Source organism: Amblyomma maculatum, chromosome 10 (genome assembly GCF_055883805.1).
Source record: "Amblyomma maculatum isolate TAMU_Amacu chromosome 10, ASM5588380v1, whole genome shotgun sequence".
NCBI classification, from domain to species: domain Eukaryota; kingdom Metazoa; phylum Arthropoda; class Arachnida; order Ixodida; family Ixodidae; genus Amblyomma; species Amblyomma maculatum.
Window position 1 is genome coordinate 97,512,788 of NC_139353.1, and position 19,725 is coordinate 97,532,512.

The 19,725-nt window shown below is 44.4% G+C and overlaps 1 protein-coding gene across 2 annotated transcripts in view; it reads left to right on the forward strand.

The window, feature by feature from the left end:
* Nucleotides 1-16,389, forward strand: part of LOC146177076 (uncharacterized) — a 28,485-nt gene extending 12,096 nt beyond the window's left edge. The window contains exons 2-6 of one of the 2 annotated variants that reach the window (XM_084583093.1): nucleotides 401-495; nucleotides 9,195-9,244; nucleotides 11,529-11,795; nucleotides 12,948-13,256; nucleotides 15,622-16,389. In XM_084583093.1, coding sequence (XP_084439219.1) covers nucleotides 444-495; nucleotides 9,195-9,244; nucleotides 11,529-11,795; nucleotides 12,948-13,256; nucleotides 15,622-15,825 — 882 coding nt within the window. In that variant the 5' untranslated portion in view covers nucleotides 401-443 and the 3' untranslated portion in view covers nucleotides 15,826-16,389. The remainder of the gene's footprint in view (nucleotides 1-400; nucleotides 496-9,194; nucleotides 9,245-11,528; nucleotides 11,796-12,947; nucleotides 13,257-15,621) is intronic. The other variant, XM_084583094.1, reaches the window with a different exon arrangement.
* The last annotated feature ends 3,336 nt before the right edge of the window (nucleotides 16,390-19,725 follow it).

Consider the following 19,725-nt stretch of genomic DNA (forward strand, 5'->3'; position numbering starts at 1 on the left):
ATCTTATTTTGGTGCATTATTCTGGCTCAACCCCCACTTGTCCGCTAATTTTAGTAAAATTTGATATAAAAATAAAGAAATCAGTGAAATGCATATTTCGAGAACGAGAGATGGTGTTACTGGCGCGTGCTTTGCAGAGCCGATGCTCGGAGTTTCTGCGAACACGGCAATTTCCGAGTATCCATTCGGTATCAGGGTATCTCTTCTAGACTTGATTTTTCTTTCCATTTTTGCTTCGTTCCTTCGTTATTTTTGAGGTCCGAAGATACAAGCCTGATTGCTACGTCCTTGACCTTCTGGTCTTGCCGTCGTTAATTTCATGCGCGAAGCGAAAGCCCTGTAGTTTCGTTGGCGAAGGCTCACTACAGTGCTGAAAAGCGTAGTGTACGTCTGTGCGCAGTGAGGGAAGGTATTTCGACGTAACAGTCCGGCAAACAACCACCATGCGGGTCTTCCTCAGGCGCAACTGCAATCGCCTGCGCTGTGACGTCACAGGTACGTATATGTTGAGTGCATGTTGCGTTGACGCGAGTACATAGCAGCAAAATAAATGGCCATAATAAATCTTGCATGATGCCATTTTCCAGCTCAGATTTCTTCAGGCTCGAAGCACTGCTGACGATTATGTGCTAACGTGACTTGTTTCCGGGCCATGCTGCGACTTCCTTAAATGGGCCAGCTTGATGATGGGGCACAGATGACATAGCGAATACCCGTATAAATATCATGTATGCTTCTCTACTTAATAGATCGTGGGGGCACTGTAAGGATCGGTTGTCAGTACCGTCCTCCTCTGCCTGATCGTTCACGCAGCTTTATGCCTTACAATTCTCATGTCTTATCGCGTTCAGGCATGCCTACCTGAACGTTATTGGAAAAGAAAATATTTTTAGGACAAGGATCGCACGCGCTAACATTGCAATCTCATTGGCGGCAACACGCTTTCACGTCCTTAGAGTTCTTGCTATTTTTATGGAGCTTAACGTCCCAAAGGAACTGAGGCTATGACGAATGTCGCAGTTGGACGACTGCGAATAATTTCTACCACCTGGAGTTCTTTACATGAACTGACATCGCACAGTGCACGGGCGCCTTGCATTCTGCCTGGGCCGAAATGCGGAAGCTGCTGCTGTGCTCAGTGCTTAGCAGTGCTGGTTGGTTTACAAGGTGTGTGACGTCATGGGGCCACGTCATATAGCCGAGAAGGCAGGTGCGTTGGTCACGTGACATGGTTGCATGGACACGATGGCTGAATAAGCGTTAGCGCGCTTGGTTGTGGGGAAACGTGTGTACACAACTGTGCGCATCAGGTTTGCTTGGAGCTCCAAGAGCTAATTTAGAGAAGGAGCTTTGGAGAGAGCACATTTGTAAGGGCTTATCTGCGGCTTTCCGTTACGCCGCGTTTTGGAGTATATGTTATCATAATTACTAACAGCTTATCTGTGGAATTATTTAGTGCTTCAAACATAGTCAATAAAATGGGGTGGCAGTTCATATTCCACGGCGATTGCTTTGTTGCTATGCCACTATACTGGTGCGTGCAATATTGATACCAATCGCGGCGGCCCCGTATATAGTTAGTTGCCAAATGCGCAGACTGTCCTGTGATTTCAGAGCATATCATGCGATGCAAACACCTATGAATGAATGAGGTTCTAATTATGTATATGAGGGTGGCTGATGTTCCCAAAACACCTAGAAGCCTCAAATGCAGCTTTGCTCACCGGTTCGGTCTAGTTCTAAGGGGTAGAAGAATTTTTTATCTTATGGCCACTGGAGCTAGACGTAGTGTTGTCACTTTTTTCGAGGGTCACATATATAAATTGAACTTGTGCGATATCGATCACCTCGTGATTGAAAGAGGCCATTTTAACTAATGACAAAGCTTGCTTAAGCTAAAAAAGGAGAGTGCAACACATTCTGCCTTCAACGACTCATTTTGGTAGTAAACTATGAGCGCCTACAGTTTATAGCATGTATGTCATAGGTCATGCTATACAGTGATTCCTTTCAAACTCTAATCATTGAATCTATTTTGGTAAAGACGCCATGAACTTGAATTAACTGTCTAGTTGTATTCTCAGCTCTTTCGGGAGCAGAGAAAAAATCTGCAATTTGTGAATTGTTTAAGAAAAAATCATTTTTACCATCTTTATATACATACCACACTGAATCTATTTAATGGCATTTTACATATGCATACTGCGAACCATTGAACTCTTTTTGTTGCTTTGTAACAAGAACCGCTATGCGGCCTTATCACAACGACTGTACTGCACGCAATGACCTTGCGCTATTTATTCACTCACACTCAGTGACGCAAGACCTGGCTTTATTACTTTCTTTTTTACGCAAGATGCATCGAATGCACCAGGAATAATTACAGCCACACGAATCTGTTTCCACACTGTTCCAGGTTGTTCCTCTGGCGGTTTTATCAGTTTCTTCCGAGACTTTAAAGGGACCGCTGACGAGCACACCGGGCAATCGTAGTTTAAAGGGAAGGTGCATCGGTTTTAGATTTCGATGAGTTTCGAGCGGTTGAATGATTATAGCTTGCACTTAAAGCTTGCGAAATATCTTGGCGCTAGCATTTGAAACAATGGCGCTATTAGCGATTAACACCACGACGGCTATAAGGCTTCACTGCACTGCATAGTGACACGTGATGACGTCATTGACGGTACCGCTACGTTTTATGCATAGACAGACTTGGTTTGAAGAAATAAAAACAAGGCTGCTGAAAGCAAAGCCCTAGAAATGTCGATTAGCACCGTCAGAAAATGCGCAGCAGGACGTGGACGAAGGCAACGCACATCAGAAATGGTACCGTCCGTTACGTCATCACCGAACTTCTCCGCAAAACTTTTGTGCTTTGAGGAGAAGCTCGAGTTTTAGTCGTCGATTACGCCATCAGTTTGACTGCTAGAGCAAACACACTTTACATGCATTATCTACGGACTATGTAGATTTGAATCCTTGAATATCCCTAAGTTCTCGAAAAGTGATGCAGCTGCTCTTTAACGACCGACGAGCACGCTTGCTGCTATCGTCGCCGCCAAATTGCTTTTATCGAAGATTAAGAACTAATCTAAGTTCAATGAAACTCATGACGTTTGCTGAATTCGGTATTGTCGCGACTACGTGACTATTTCACTTCGACATTCCACATAAATAAAAAATATGGTCTCAGACTTTGCTGAAAATTGAGCACAAAAATAATTCATTACAAAGTAAAATCATGAGAGTATATGCTACATTACCTGTATTCTTAGTTGGGAAAAAACTTTTCGGACGTCTCTCTAGATGCCTTGCTTTGTTGCTGTTCGGCGTCATCCAAGTCCATCTTGCAGGGATTCAAGCGAATATACATGGGGTTCAAGCTAACTTTAGCCAAGGGTTAAAAATAAAACATTTGAGATAGGCCGGAGAAACCATTTGCATACAGCTGCCAGTCATCTAAGGCACCACAGGCATTCTTAATTGTGCAAATTACTAATTAGTAATTAAGACAATTTTTAAAATTTAAGAAGTATTGCCTTTAATCAATAAATGTGATTTGCACAGTTGGAGAGCACCTTCTGAAACTCCAATTCCATTTATTTCCGATAAAGAAAGCCTCACTTGTATCGTTTTTCCAAGTTCTAAAAAAAGCCTGCGAAATGCAAAAATATCCCATGACAAACGCATTCGTGGGCCACGATTTTGGGGCTTCCAATCGTGGTTTGAGTGAACGAAATTAGCCGCGGTCTTGACTCGACAGCTGCTGGCGATGGTTGCAGCCAGCGCGGTGAGCTCTCTGCGACTTGAACAGTCACATGCGCCGACTGCCTGAAGCTAACGAAGAAACTACCGCAGGCATATCGGCAGACATATATGCAGCGATTTGTGAGTTTCAGGCCACGCTTCTCTTCAGTTTTTTTTTTTCGTATATACCACTGAGGGTAGCCAACTGGAACATCCTGTTGGTAAACCGCCGCGCCTTACGCCTCTGTCTCACTCTTTTACACGTACGCTGTTAGCCCTGGGACAATCGAGCCCCTTTTTTACACCTGAAAAGGTGTAACAGCGTTTTAGAGCATATACGTCATACGCAATTACGCAGCTCAACACGTTCACTAGGCCTCTCTGAACCGCCTAGTGCCCAAGACCTTTCGTGACCTATGCGTTGCGTGCTCGCATGTATGCAGAGGTCCTGGATCTGAACCCTAGTGGCGACAAATTTATCTTATTGATGTACTTCTGTTTTCTGAAGTACTCTCGTTAGAGAAATGGCCGTTAGTGGAGTTTTGTACCTTTCTACACAAAGGGCTCCAAAACACATAACCACGCAGGTCGGTCATGCCATCATCATCAATCGAAAAGGAAGTGTATACACGGCCGAGCTAGCTGTACGGTATAATAAGTCTTGCCGAGACCTATCAAATGATTCAGCAAGTTTATGGGACACCTGCTTTGTCCTTTGCAACGATGAGCCAGTCGAAATCAAAACAATCCAATTGGTCGTTTCTGTCGCCAAGGGTGTAGTTGACAACGAATTTGTACCCCATGGACAGGCAGTCAACGCTATCTATCAGGTTGCTGTGCTTGAGAAAGAAGATCGCCGATGCCTGGAAGTTGCTCCACGACAACGTTCCCATCCACTCTCTCTTCACGTGCAGGAGTTTCTGGCCAAGCACAACTTGTGGACGCTGCCCCAGATTCTCTCTAGTCCTCACCTGGCTCTGCCAGACATATTCCTGTTCCCGAGAATCAAAAGCGCCCTGAAAGGAGTCCCTTTTGGGACATCGAAGGGATCCCAGCTACCGTGACAAAGGCTCTAAACGAGGTTCCTGTCGATGCCTTCCAGGATGCGTTCAGTGTATGGCAGTCGCTAGTAAAAATGTCTAGATGCCAAATATCACCTAAAAGATTTTTAAACGCTTGTAACAATATCTTGAATTTCTTTTCTACCGATAAAATTGCATTACTTTCCGGACAAACCATGTATATAACACATACCTGCTTGCCTTGAGAAGCACAGCCATTGAAATGAGAGCATTGTAGTGGTCCACTTTCAGTCGTATATGTTCTCCTTACGTGTCCATTTATTAATTACATCGTCGCACTCATTTTAGAAAACTTTAAGAATATCATACACAATTTAATTCTTCACTTTTAATAGGGGCTGACTCCTTTATACCATTTGGCAACGTCATGCACTATTTACATAGCATATGATATTTATTGAGCATAATAATAATTTAATTTCACGATGACTAGTAGCAAAGGATAACCTGAAGCTCAGCGGGACCCCGTCGTAACCTAACATGGTAGGAAGAAACTCCGCTTCCTCTTGCTCGTGGCAAAAATCAGCTATTGGCTTCCATTTAAATTTTGTTTTATGCTTCAATTCCAGCCGTTTACGCTGGATTTTAGTGTCGGTTTTGACACACAGCGAATCAATCTTCCACCTCATCTCACACATCGCATAAATTTGCTCTGGCGTTCTTTGGCCTCAGGCACTCTTGCGCCATTAAACCCCCGATTGCCAACCAACTGTTACTAGCATCCATTGGACGGTCCCCGATTTGTCGGCTTTGTTTGAATGTGCGGTGTTTCAAACTCGCGCGAGAAATCATGTAGTTTTCACATCATGACCGTCTAGACCAACCAAGATTTTTTCCTACACTGTAAAAAAGGAGTGTGAAATTGCAAGTATTCCTAAAGAAATTTTCTGTACCAGTGCAGATAAAATCTGTTAGACTTCATTGACCGAAATACGTTCACCCCCCCCCCCCCCCCCCACACACACTAATTTTCTGTTCTCCAGCCGAAACCTTGATTAGAAGGCAAGCCATTCGATATATATTTTGCCGTCTGTTCTATTTTCTACAGCAAATTAATTTTTACTTGAATAGTAGGTAAATTCTGAATAGAAAGCGAAATGGTAGGACAACCCCGAAGACTCTGTCCGATGATCAGCTGCGTAACAATTTCAATTTGAAAGAACATAACTAGTGGCGCTACATTGAGGTCCATTGTTGGTTGGCTCCCGGCTACAGTGGTTTCTGTTAGGCATTTTTCCACTTGCCTCTTTTCGGCGGCTAGACAACGGCTGTTGCGATGCCAATCTTATTTATGTCATAGAGTATTGCCAACGCCGAGAGATATCCGCGAGATGTAGTTGGCAAGGCTTTCACCTTAAAATAGTGTTCATAGAAGAAATTGGCGCTAAACGCAATTTTATTGTAGTTACAGGCAGAAAACTTGAAATGAAAGAGGAGAAAAAAACGTGTTATATTTGCATCATTTATTTCATTGCGAGAAAAGAAAAACAGAGAAATAAAAAGCAAAAAAACGCCGTATAACAGAAAATGTTTGTCAATTTAAAAAAAAATTTCTATCAGTTGTAAACAAAAAAAAACTTTAAAATTACAGAAAAATTAAGAAGCAGAAAACATAGCAGAACTGAAAATTTTTGGCAGGACAGCTGCCGGAAAATTTTTGTATTTTTCAACAAATATTTTTTACAGTGTACCGCCGTCTACCCCGGCGGTGCGGGCTTCTCTGTGGAACGGGCAGCTCAGTGACCCGAGGTAAAAACAAAAAAACAAAACAAAACTGATCAAAGGAGTGATGAGTGAACATATTTTTAAGATTGTTATATACGGTGGCTGTGCGAGCTTTTAGGCAGAACGGGCTGCTCAGTGGCCTGAGTAATAAAAGAAACAGATCAAAGGAGTGACGAGGAAAGATCTTACTGCTACATTTGCCGGTTTCTCATCCGTCTTCGTCATTCTCAAATTCAAGGTGGCTTCCAAATCACGTAATCACAGCTACAGTATTGCGAATAATTTCTTGAATGCCACTCATACAGGGGAGTTCACCACATGGTATACTACGCGTGACGTCATGATTCCCCAAAGCCACGTGACCGAAGCCCCCAACAGCGCGGCATGACCTAGTATACTATGAACTGGCCTTATACACTCCACCTGGGATGGGAGTGTGTATGTGTGTATAGCCAGTGATAATCAGTTTGTGGCAAAATTTTGGTCAACTTGTTTGAGGTACAGGGCTCTGAGTGATACCAAACGAATTGTTTTTCCAGCTGAATCCTAACATGTGCGAGGAATTCGAACAGACGACCTCTGTTCCTAAAAATCGTGATGGGGTGGGACCTTCGAGGGACCCGGGCGGCGTATTGACAAACCATACCCCGTAGGAGCACTCGAGCAGACGACGCTCTGACGCGCAAGCACGGGACACGACGTCCCTTCCTTTAAGTTGTTTTTTGCTTGTTTCTATTTTTTTACGCCAAAGAAAGATGGCGGCGCACATGCGCGCGCCGTTAAACGCTTCGCCGACGCTGGCGTTGGGCGTTAGTCAGACAAGAGCGTCGTCTGCTCGAGTGTACCTACGGGATATGGTTTGTCAATACGCACCCGGGCGGGCGAATTAGTGGTAATGGAGGTGCGGGTTGGACCAAAACAAATGTTTCGTAATGTAGATGTTGGTATCAGAAATAAACTTAAGATGAAGTTTTGTAAAATCCGAGCTTAAATGCTCTAAGTAGTACGCCTGTGGTGGTCGAGCTATTTTTTTTTGCTCTCTTCTCGGTGTCATGCCCAAATAGTCATCCAGGTGAAACACTATTCCCGTCGCAATGAAAACTGTCTTCTTTTGCATTAACGGTAGTTGATCACTGCCATAGTTTGCTGGCCCTGAACAACAGAGATGAAGAGGCGAGAAGACACAGGGAACCCGCACTGCTCTCAATATAGAGCTTAATCTGGTTACCTTTGGCCACTAGTAGAAGTTCTACCTTAATTGTCGCCTGAATCCTCAAAGTCCGAACTTGAGAGGTCTTCCCGAGACCGGTCGCTACCGTTGTCAAAAAAAAACAAAAAACAGAAGGAGCGGAATTATGCGAATGACGCCGCATGCCTATAGCATGTTGTGACACGAGCTTGGCGCCATTGTTGATATTTCACTCTCGATCAAATAATTCTGTTGCTACATTGTCTGCTGCAGAAAAGAAAGTGAAGTGCACGGAAACCAAAGTGTTGCAGTTTTGAAGGAACAGTAGCGCCTAAATTGGGCTACGTGTTCCATCGCGCACAAGTTTTAATCCGCCTTTTTCCCAAAATGTGGCGCCATCTGGGAGTGGTGAAAAATTCGTCTGTTACTGGTTGAAAACGCTGTTGGCGCCAGCGAAATGACGGTGTGTGTTCTGGACAACTACCGCCCTCTGTCGCATACGCCTGTCAAGAATATTTACACATGGCCTCCGAGATCAGTTACGGCTGTACCGATCACGGAGGCCAGGAACTGCGCATGTGCAGCTTGGGCTGGTGGTTTGTTTTCAACCAGGGGAGAGGCGCGCATGCGCAAAGCGGCCTTGTGAAAAAGGCGGATTACAAAATGCGTGCAAAACAATCGTTCTTGTGTGATCGACGGCCTATGGGGCGGGGCTGAGGGAGTAATGCAATTTGTTCAGAAAATGAAAGCGCATTGGGTATTACCATGGAGAAAGGAAAGAACTTAGGAGAGGCCCTGACGTCATTTTTTGAAGCCGGCGCGGCCGCGCCGCGACCGGACGCTGCAACGTCTCTCCTCCTCCTTTACCCTCCGCATTCTCTTTCTCCGCGACGCTCACGTACCTAGGGCCCTTAGCAACGTTGTTGCTAGTGGCCCGAGTTTTCATAGCAACCGCGTCGCTGTTGCTAATGGCCCGACTTGGCTAACCCTAAATTTTGACGTCACTTAATCCGCCACACTTTTTCCAATGCATTGGGAATGGCAAGGGCCTCTCCTATGTTGTTTCCTTCCTTCATGGGTTTTAGAGTGGCAAAATATGCGTACTCCACCGGGTGGCGCAGTGGTTAGGGCGCTCGACTACTGTTCCCGGATGCGGGATCGAATTCCGGCCTCAGCGGCAGCTTTTCGGTGGAGACAAGAAGCCAGGCGCCCTTGCACTGTGCGATGCCCGTGCATGGTAAAGAACCCCAAGTGGTCAAAATTTTCGGGGTCTTCCACTACGGCGTCTCTCATAGCCTGAGTCGCTTTAGGACATTAAACCCTACAAACCAAACCAAAATATACCTAGGAAGGTGCGCATTCATTTTTACGAGGAATAAGTATATCGCTGAATTAGTCTATTTAATCTCGGCAGTTTAAGTGCCCTCACACCTCACTTTTTTCTCTTATAGCTAACCGGATGGCTGGCCAGGAGAAGCGTCCTCGACAAAGGAAGGAATTGGTACGTGTTGACAAAAAAGCATTGAACAATAAAGATAACATTGCATGCAGTACATATGACCACTGCTAGACAGTGCTGTTAGGAAAATCAATAGTGAAGTATACTACATGATTTCAGGTGATGTCTGCCTAGATGAGCAAACTTTGACATTATTTTAATACATTTGCTTCTTAATCCTCTACGTGTACAGAAGGACTCTTCTGGCTAACTAAACTATCAAGAGGGTAACACAGGTTATTGGTTTAACATATTTTTGGCTACCCCTCACAGGAAAAATTCTGTGGATCATTCAGCAAGAGGCGGTCTCTATAGCTAAACAATACGGACACTACGTTAAAGATGCACTTGACGCTGCTCGACAATATTGTTTATGAGGCTGCAAAGTTTTCTTAGGAAAGTTACGTTCACTTTCTTGTCCCCATAATCAGCCAAAGCACCGTGCTATTTGACACATGAAAGGAGCATCAAGCATAATCAGTCAGTGAAAATGTGGGAGAACTTGACCTCGGCCTTTAACTCTCTATAAGGCGCAAACTTTATGGGCATGACACGTGAGTTTTTACTCACGCATTACACCTACAATGACTCTAGAAGGTTTATAATATATTTTCAAGCTAATTCAGAATTCGTAGCAAAGAGGGGTACATATGTGTTCCAATAACGTAGTAGAGAGAGGAACAGAAGATTGAAAAGGCAAGGTTAACTAGGCAGTGACCAGTAGGCTGTCCTATGCACCTGCTGAGGGGAACAAAGGGAGAAACAGGAAAGAGCGGAAACTAAGAGTTTCATGTGTCCATAACCTACTTTTATAAAGAGAGAGGGCGCATACTCAACATACTCAAATTAGTCATGCACGTGTTTCAAAGTACAAGTGCACTGTACCACAGGAATCCTAAACTCAGTTAGCTTTCTGTACAGCTCCGGCATTGACTGAACTGACAAATCCTATGATTTTCCACCAAGAAATCGGAGTAAGCGAACGATAGATGTCAGTTTTTACAACATTGTAAAATGACATGACTTGGCAGATGCATCCATACCAAAGTCTTTCAAATGTATATAAAAACTCGCACCTGAACTGAAAGTTGCTTCAAGACATCGTGGAGCAGCTGATAGGCGGAGAAGACAAAAGCTGAAAATTACAAAAATATCTCGCCAAAATAAGTCTTGTCGAACGAAACCCCTGCATGTGTGTAAACGAGTAGAGCATTAGGAAGCCTAGTAGTGAAATGCGAAAACACGCGAATGGCCGATTTCATGGTTTCGTAGTACAGAGCATGCACAAACATGCTACTTAGGATCGCTGTTGTCAATTGAAGTAAGAGGAAAATTTTTGGGAGATGTTTCAGGGTAGCACGCGATAGCGTAATGGATTTCTTCATCTCCTCCTTCCTATGCCGACACGGCCACAGTTCAGCATGAATACTTCCTGTCACGAAAGAAAGCAGCTGACGGGAGTTGGCATAATGTCGACTGTGTGGCCTGCTAAGTAAACTATTTAAAAAAAGTCACACTCACCCATTCTAAGTGCAAGGCTGAGAACATTACTGATCTGTCAATACCTATACGTGACTGAAGCTATGCGGTTCCAAATGAAAACTACAGGCTTCTTCGAAGTCTTAAACATTATTAGGAATTTGATATGGTTTGTCTGCAAACCTGGCCCCACGGTCATAATTGCATCCTTCGTCTCAAATTTATATTAGCGATTTCCTATTTTTCAACATCAAGTAGGCAAGCCGCAGTGCTACAACAAATATTAGTTGGTTCTACATAGCAGGTTTCAGAGCGGTACTACACATTATACTGGCGACCAAAATGACGGACACACAAGCGAACACGAAGCATGAACTGTGAACCCGGAATTGATTATTACACATGTAAAACCTGATTTTGGCAAGCGTGACCTTGCCATTATACATTCCTGATAAGTTCAGCTGTAAGATTTCCCAGTGCCCTAACAGATCCTGCGAGTGAACTGATCGAAAATGGATAGTGGCGCGGCCTAGTTTGCTTAATTATAAAAAATTAACAATTGTGCTCTTGCACAATCTAGGGGAAATTTTCCCACAAATTTTAGGACTTCCTTTGTCTCCACTATTCTCTAACACCGGGCTACTCTATCCTTTGACTTGGTCGACCGAACAGGCAATGCGTCTGTCCTCTACATACCACCTCAATGTTATCGCATGTAGAGAAATTTTTTTGATATCTTCAAGTATTGTTGCTACGATCAAGTATGTTTTGCGAGCGTAGTGGACATGCGTTTCCCATCTCTACGCAGAAGCGGCATGTGTCGCTTATGCGCCAAGTGGCGCAGCAGGTGGTCGACAATCGCAGTCCGAACGACGCGAGGCCGGTGCCCAGTCCTCCATGGTGGTCAACGGTGTTTTCCAGCCGCTACAAGACAGAGATGTGCCACCACCTGGACGAGCTGGGCTTCTGCAACTTCGGCGCTGGGTGTGTGTACGCACACAGCGCCGCCGAATTGCGGCCATTGCCCCGTCACCCCAAGCACCGATCGCAGCTCTGCAAGGACTTCCACGACCAGGTTTGACACCCCCCCCCCCCCCCCCCCACCGCTGTGCTAGAATTAGATTGTGCTATTCTTTTGAACTACTGCCCTGTTTTCAAGACAGGGTGCTTGGTTCTAGGTACTGCAAGGGAGTAGCTTATGCTGTTAAAGCTTCATTGTTTGACCCAGATTTCGGAAAATGACACGACCGAAAACGTGGCTCCCTCGAGACCTGCGCCCTTATGCCGCTAATCGGTCGTGCCTGACGCAGGAATATAAATTAGTTCGACAATGTGACAACTTCTTTGTTGTGCCCCAATATGCCACTTGTGCGGCTTCTGCATGGTCGCGCAATTCCGTTCTCTCAACGGTAAGGTCCCGCAACGTCTTTGTGCTCACTGCATGTCTATCAGCGAGTTAAACGGCGATTGTTGCTGAGAGTGGCCTCTGAACGCAGCCTAAAGGAAACATACTCATTGAAGGCAGGAAATGATTACGGTAAAGGTAATTGCATAGTGTAACCGTTGGCATACACTCACCTCCTGACTCTGTTCACGGCTAGTTTTCCGAATACAAGAATAAAACAAAATTTCAAAATGCAACCTAAACGGGAACACAGCCACAGCTCCTGAAAATTTATTAAATGATTTAAATTCAGTTAATTGTAAAAAAATCGGAGAACATTTTACTCAGAGAATTCGAACAGAAGTTTAAAGTGCTGAGATGTAATATTTATCCATTGCGCCATATAAGCAGCGGGAATGGTGGGTTTAAATACGCTTTTATTCGTTTTGACAAAGAATCTATTGTTGAGAGAACGGAATCACGCTGTACGGTCTACCGCCAGATACGATCGAACGGTCCGCCAAGGTGTCTTGCTCGATTTCGGAGCCGGGTTTATTCCCGGTGCCAGGTGCGTTTAGATGGATACAAAACTTTAGGTTTCTTGAACAGCTCGATGTCAGTGCATGCTAAGAAACTCCAGTTGACAGAAATTTTCTGGACAACCCCCTTAAGACATGCCAAATATACTGGGGTCGCTTTGAGATGTTGAAATCCATGAATTAATCTAAAGCGAGTTTTATAACCGTACTTAAAAATGCATGCTGTCCAATTCTTTACCGACGTAAAAGCTATAGCAGTGCCCCGCGCTAGACTGAGTTTCTCTTTCCGTCTCGTCGTGTTCAGGGTTTCTGCAGCTTCGGCTCCCGCTGCAGCTTCATTCACACTCGACGCGAGACGGCCGACATCGTTGAGGATGTGCTGAATAACATGCGGGTAGCACCGCCCATGCCCGAGAATCCTGCGACAGTGGCGGCCGCAGGGCCTCGAACAACGTCCGGGATGCAGACTCCGGCCAAGTGGGCTGGGTCCGACAAGAGCGACCCCACGCACAGCTCCACGGTGGACGGCGGAGTTGTTGCACCGCCGCCCAGCAGCGACGGCACGCCGCCGCCTAAGAGGCGCAAGAGACGAGGTCCGGGAAAGAAGAATCAGGTCTGTACCTGAAGTGTTACGTCCGCTTTTGAAGACCAAGGAACCGCCGCTGCTCGCGCAAAACGCTTGTTTTCCGCAGTGAGTTCTGAAGGAATCTCTGGAATTATTTACAGAAAAGGAAAATGCGCGACGTTTTTTTTTCGCGGGTTTTTCCGTTTTTTTGCGCGTGCATGGTTGGTAAAATATTCTAAGAAAATAGGAAGAGCTTTTGAACTACATAGTGAACCCTTTGAAGCGTCTGCAAAAGTACGAAGTTTCTCTCGAGGGAGGAAGACAGTCTTATTATCCGCTCTGCTCATATATTCTGGTTCTGAGCTACAGTAATGTGGTTTTTAAAGCCTCAGAAGGTGAGTTTGTGGCCTAAGGAATTTTTTTGCAACTGTAGGTGTATAAATATTTGTTTTTGTTTATTTATTTTGTTAGTTCAAAGTAGGAGCAGGAAGTTCTTGGCAGATTCATAATATACGGCCGATATACAATAAATGTCAAATATAGGTCAAGCTCTATAGACAATAAAACTGTAGACTATAAGCTTAAAATCAAAAACTTTAAAATGAGGGTTTACCTTGGCGTTGTGCAGAATGTGATTATTCTCGGCATGTAGCGATGTAGTGAAAACAGAATGGTTACGAATTGAGTTACCCTCTACCTTAAAAGGGTCCGGAGGAAACTAGTTAGTTAAAACACATTAACTAGTTAGTGATAAAGACAATAAAGGAACTTAGGGTCTCGCAGCGCAACAGGCATTTGGCTCGAACAAAGGAGGATTATGTTCAAGCAATGAACAATAATTTCTTGGATATAATTGCGTAGTGTTAAACACAACTATGAAGTGCGCATTAAAAGTAGGGAATATGGCACGTAGGCAAGCTACTGGCAAACTGTGAAGAGAGACAAAAGAGCTGGTTAAGAAAGAAGCTTGGAATCAAGCGTCCTGCCTGAAGAGAACTGGTAGAGCTATCCAGGGGAAAAAATAAGGCAAGGCAGCTGGCATAAGCGTAATAATCGAGACGATCGAGCATGCTCGCAAGAACGAAGGTAGCCTAAAAGCGATCAAGGTGCAATTAGGCAATGACAGAAATATGCGACAATAGTGAACAGCAATGTCGTTAACAGTATGGTAAGGGTAGAAAAGTAGTAAGAGTTCGACAGAGATCTACACAGTAGTAGTCCAAGGAATAAGGACGATACAAAGAAATTCGACATTGTCCGTCAGCAAAAAAAAAAAAAAGAGGAACAAATAAAAACGCAGAAACAACTCAGAGGGTGAGGCTCAGATAGTAGCATTATGTTGAAGCACTTGGAAATATTGCGCTGTAATAACTTGGTGATCGTGTATGCACAGAGCATTATATGACCCGGCGCGAACCGTAATTTCGGAAGGACGGTGGCATTTTATTCATCCATGAGCAAAGGGGGCGAGGAGGAACTGAAAAATAAGAGCGCTTCGCTTATTGTCCGTTGTCCTGTGAGTATTAAGTTAACCGCTAGCTGAGTGAATGAAACTTTAAACTTTAGTCGGCTAAGAAATGCACATAGTAAAGGCTGCTCGACAGTACAAGTTATGGGGCTTCGCAGCCCCTTTAAGTGTTTTAAACCGTGCGCGCGTTTTCCTATTTGTATAGGGCTTGCACGAGCAGCGCGAGTGCCCATGAGCGAGCAGCCAATCTTGAGGGGCGGGATATCAGCGGCGAAAAGACGAGGGTTGATAAGCGCGTCAAAAGCAAGGCGCGGGGCTTTTTTGCCCGGCGGGGAGGCCAGCGCGGGGCGGCGAGCGAGCGTCACGGGCCAGCGGGGTGTGCACGGACGATGGAAAGAAGACCGGCGACACGAAGATGGAAGGAGTGCCTGCAGAAACGGCCTAGGCGTATTCGCGTGATTTGCTGCCACGCGAGAAGCAATGTTTCTGGTGCCGCAGCTAGTGCTTTGGCCCTATCACTCGCCCTGTTCGCGCCGCAGAGTGTTTTGTTGGTCGCGGTCAAGCCCTGACCCTCGTTCTGCTTTATCCTTGGCAGTGTATTGTCACGCGCGTCGACAGCATGTCTCCAGCGCAGTGGCGTTTTTTTTTGTTTCTTGTTCCTTTTATCAAATGCTTTTGCGTTTATCCGGAAATAAACCGGCGTTTTTAAAAGAGACGAATTAATTGTCACTCGTCGGGCGAAACCATGGCACGCGGACCCCTTTTCTGAAAGCGGTCTTCAAGGTCTTATTCGCACTATGAATGTGGGTGATATGGAATTGAGGGAAACATAACCACACTTTATATATAGTATCCATAAATTATATTGCACCACATTTTGCCAGCGCGACGATAGCATGGCTGAAATGAAAATTTCCTGACCATTCGTGATCTTGTATCCTGCAGAACTCGGACCCTCACTGGAACAATAGCACCTGGAAACGCGAAGAGACCGACCTTCCTCCGGTAACCTTGGAACCGACTTTGCTTGATACTCCGCTGGAGGCGGACTTCCGTCGGCGCTGGAACTGGCGCTGGAAGGAAATGCCCTATCGACGTCTGGACGTCTTCGAGCAGTTATGTCCGCGCACCCCCTGCACTCTACAGTGACCTCGAAGTGAATCTCGTGACAAGACAAGGGCCCTTTACAGCCCGGCTATTCTGTGATGTGGTACGACGCTATTTTAACGACAACGTGCCCATTCTCAGCGAGGGTAGTGCCCGATAAGACTGACTTAATTATACAAAACTAGACGAGGTTATCATAGAAGGGGAAAATACTATATGAAATGACAAACTTGACGCGGGCTTGTTTGGTCTCTTTAGAAAGCGTGGCACACCGAAACGTGCCTACACAATACAAAGAGGACAAAGCAGCTAGAACTACCCTTTACTTATTTGATGGCTTCTGAACAGCGAACATGCCTATCCGTGACAAGCACTGTCTGCTATCCAGTATAGCTGCGTCACGACATGTTCTCTTTGGAAATGTTTAGCAACAGCTAGAAGTTACATTACTGCAAGGAGAAAAGGAACAGGAATCATATAAGTGGGGCACAGGCGTGCGTTTTTTAAGTTATATATTTTTACCTCTACGGGAAGCCGGCCATGTGCTTCCATCGAGGAACGGATATAAGTATAGATTATCTGAAACTCGCTTTATTAAGCTTTTTTTAAGGAACGAAAGTAGAAAAACGAGTTGAATTTAACGCAGAGAAAGACTTGCAGTAAGTCGTTATGCTATTAGATTGCTTTCGCGACTAGCACTAACGCGAGACCTCCTGGTCGCTTGCTCTTTTCTTGCGAAATGTGTGGTGAGAACTCTAGGGCGTGCTTTATGCAGGAGAAAAAGCCTCGCTCCTTTACAAAACTGATAAGAGGTCGCACGCTCCTAATCAGGCAACCGTGAGCATTTTAGGTGATGCAGCTGCCACTTTAATTTTGTAGGTTGAGTATGCAATTGTGAATCTGCTTATCTTCTACTTGACGAGCGCCTAGTTTTGGCGCCACACTCGTGGTCCAGTCTGTACGAATTGTAAAAATGGGCTGTCTTTATCGTATCTGACCGTTCTGTCTTTTGACATGAGGAATACAATAAAAGTGTACGAAATTTTGTGAAGCTTTTCCTTACAGAATTACCGTATTGAACATGTTCAATCGGTATTTTCTAGCTTCCAATGAATAAAAATATTTCCATGTTGTGATTTTACAGTGCCTCAAATGAAACGTTGACATGGGAGCATTCACCAGCAATAGCTTTCGAAAACAAATTGTGGAGATACCTTCATCAGGTTGTAGTGAATGCATTTACAGGTTCTTGGGTGAGGAAAATTTCTTTGTACTGTTGCGGTGGCCCAGGGATTGACACTCGACGACTAATGCGGAAGTCCCAAGTTCAATTTTGGCACCGGCAACCGCTTTTCGATGGAAGTGAGATGCGAGGTGCCCTGCCTACTTCGCCATTAAATAATTCGAGGTTGTCGAACGTACCTGGAGCTTTTTATTACTGCCTCTCTCGTGACATTAGTCGGTTTAGGACGCTGAGTACAAAAAGAAAATAAAACGGTTCATGCTTCCACTGCTGCATGCTGTGTGATTTTCGCGTTCATAAGCAAATTCACACAGCAGTATAATTTCAAACGCTGAGCGAAAACGCTTGCGTGCGCGACGCGAAAGCCGTACAGATTGCCGCGTTCGCATTTCAAGAGCTCATGAAGGGGAAAACGAGCATCGCGCCAAATGCTCCCTTCTCGACCTACTTTTCCGAATTTCCAACAAAAGGTGACATAGAGCCGCCTTCCACTGCCTCCGCATTCAGGAAATGATCGGGTAGCAAAAAAAAAAAAAAAGTGTGCGAAGGCCAGGCCATGAAGTCGGCAAGTGACGTAGTACTCCAGACTACGCATTTCCCACTAAAATCTGAATAAGGCGAAATTGCTGAAGCTAGTGGACCAGGTAGGAGAGAGAAAGTCTTCGAGGTGGAAGGTAAAGACAGTAGCACGGCGGTGTAGATTGATCTTAATGCCTCTAAATCCGCTGTTATCTTTCTAAAATCAAATCAAATCAGTTTCTTCAAACATCCTGTGATGCTTAGGGGCACGGACAAAAAGCCCTCGGTGGGCTTGACGAGGTCCGTGCCCCCTACAAGGCATACAGTGGACAGCGTTTGATGCGTCAATAGCAGAAATACACTAGCAGGACGCAGCTGCTCATAAACAGAAAATCATAAAGAAGGATACAAATATGATACGAATAACAATGACAAATTTTTAGGTTATGGAAAATGACAGATATGATGAACGAAAATTGCATAGCACTGGAAAACACAGCTGAATGAGTACATATGACATGGTCAAATAAAGGAACTAACAATATTACTATATGTATTTGTGCAAAAAAATAACACGCAAATCCTTGAATGATTTGTCATTGACGTCTGTGCCATCTTCTCCGGAAAGCTCGTTAAGGAGGGATGGCAAGCAAAACTTCAACATTTGTTTCCGGTAATTTTTACGGCAAACGTCAACTTTCCATTTTTCTGGTTTTCGCGTACAATACAGAGGATCGTTCGCCGAGAGCCTGGCTAGTTCAGCTAATGAATTATTGTGTTTGATTTTTTCCGATTTGTAATAGCGGATCAGTCTGTAGGGGTGTAGACACTGCATACGGATAATGTTAAACGTTTTGAACAATTCGGCTGTGTGTGAATAAGAAGGCACTTTACCAATTATGCGAATTGCAGTTTTCTGTACAAGCGAAAGTTTATTAATATTTCCGAGTGTAGTAGTTGCCCAGACAAGCGCACCATAATTCATGACTGAGGAAAACAGGGAATTGTATAGCAATATATTAGTAGAAATGGGAAACAGTGAACAGTGGCGGCGTAAATAGCCAGTTGTGCGCGATAGTTTCCTCACAAGGTAGGTAACGCGGTCGTCCCATGACATATTCTCAGAGAAAATTATTCCTAAAATTTTAAATTGCGAAACTACTTCAATGGGAGTGTTATTGATCACAAGGGATGGAAGATGGAAAACCTTATGACGTGGATGGAAGGTTCGTTTTCATTTGCCCAAGTGTTTATCAGCGCCAGTGTCCTGTTTGCTCTTTCGGCTAAAGTGAGGCTTGATTGTCCGGAGAAAAACACGCTTGTATCATCGGCGTATATAATATAGTCAACAGACTTATCAATGTTAACAATATCATTGACGTATATTAAAAACAGGAATGGCCCTAAAACACTCCCCTGAGGAACGCCTGAAGCTACTGATTTCACGGCTGAGCAATATCTGTTAGTATCAACGAACTGTGTACGGTGTTGTAAATAAGACGATAACAAAGACAGGACTTTACCGCGAAAGCCATAGTGTTCCAACTTTTGAAGGAGGATTCGGTGGTTGATAAGGTCGAAGGCTTTCGTGAAGTCTAAAAAAATGCCAAACACAATATTTTTATTTTCAAAATTTTGTAATATCAGCTCCTTTTGAGCAAGTAGAGCTAACTCGGTTGATTTGTTTTTTTGGAAACCATACTGTGCCGGAGTTGTTATATTATGCTTGTCGGAAAAGGCCTTTAAGCGTTGAAGAATAATTTTTTCGAATCCTTTGGACAAGACAGGAAGAATAGAAATTGGACGATAATTTGATAGATTATCTCTGTTGCCTTTTTTATAGATTACGGTAACTCTGGCAGATTGCATATTGCGCGGGAACACACCTGATGATAGGCAAATATTAAATACATGCGTCAGATAGGGTGCGATTACGTCAATGGCGTAAATGGTGTAATTTGGAGGCCAAGTGCATCTTCCGATTTGCTGTTGCTGAGTGACACAAACGCTGCAATAACTTCATCCTTAGTGACTGGTTTTAAGAACATAGTGTGACCATTGCTTGGCTCCATGTAACATAAATTATTATTCATATTTCTATTTTGCGCCGAAGCCACGGAAAGGAAATAATCGTTAAATGCATTGGCTAACTCAGCCCCACATAATTCTGTCTTATCTAT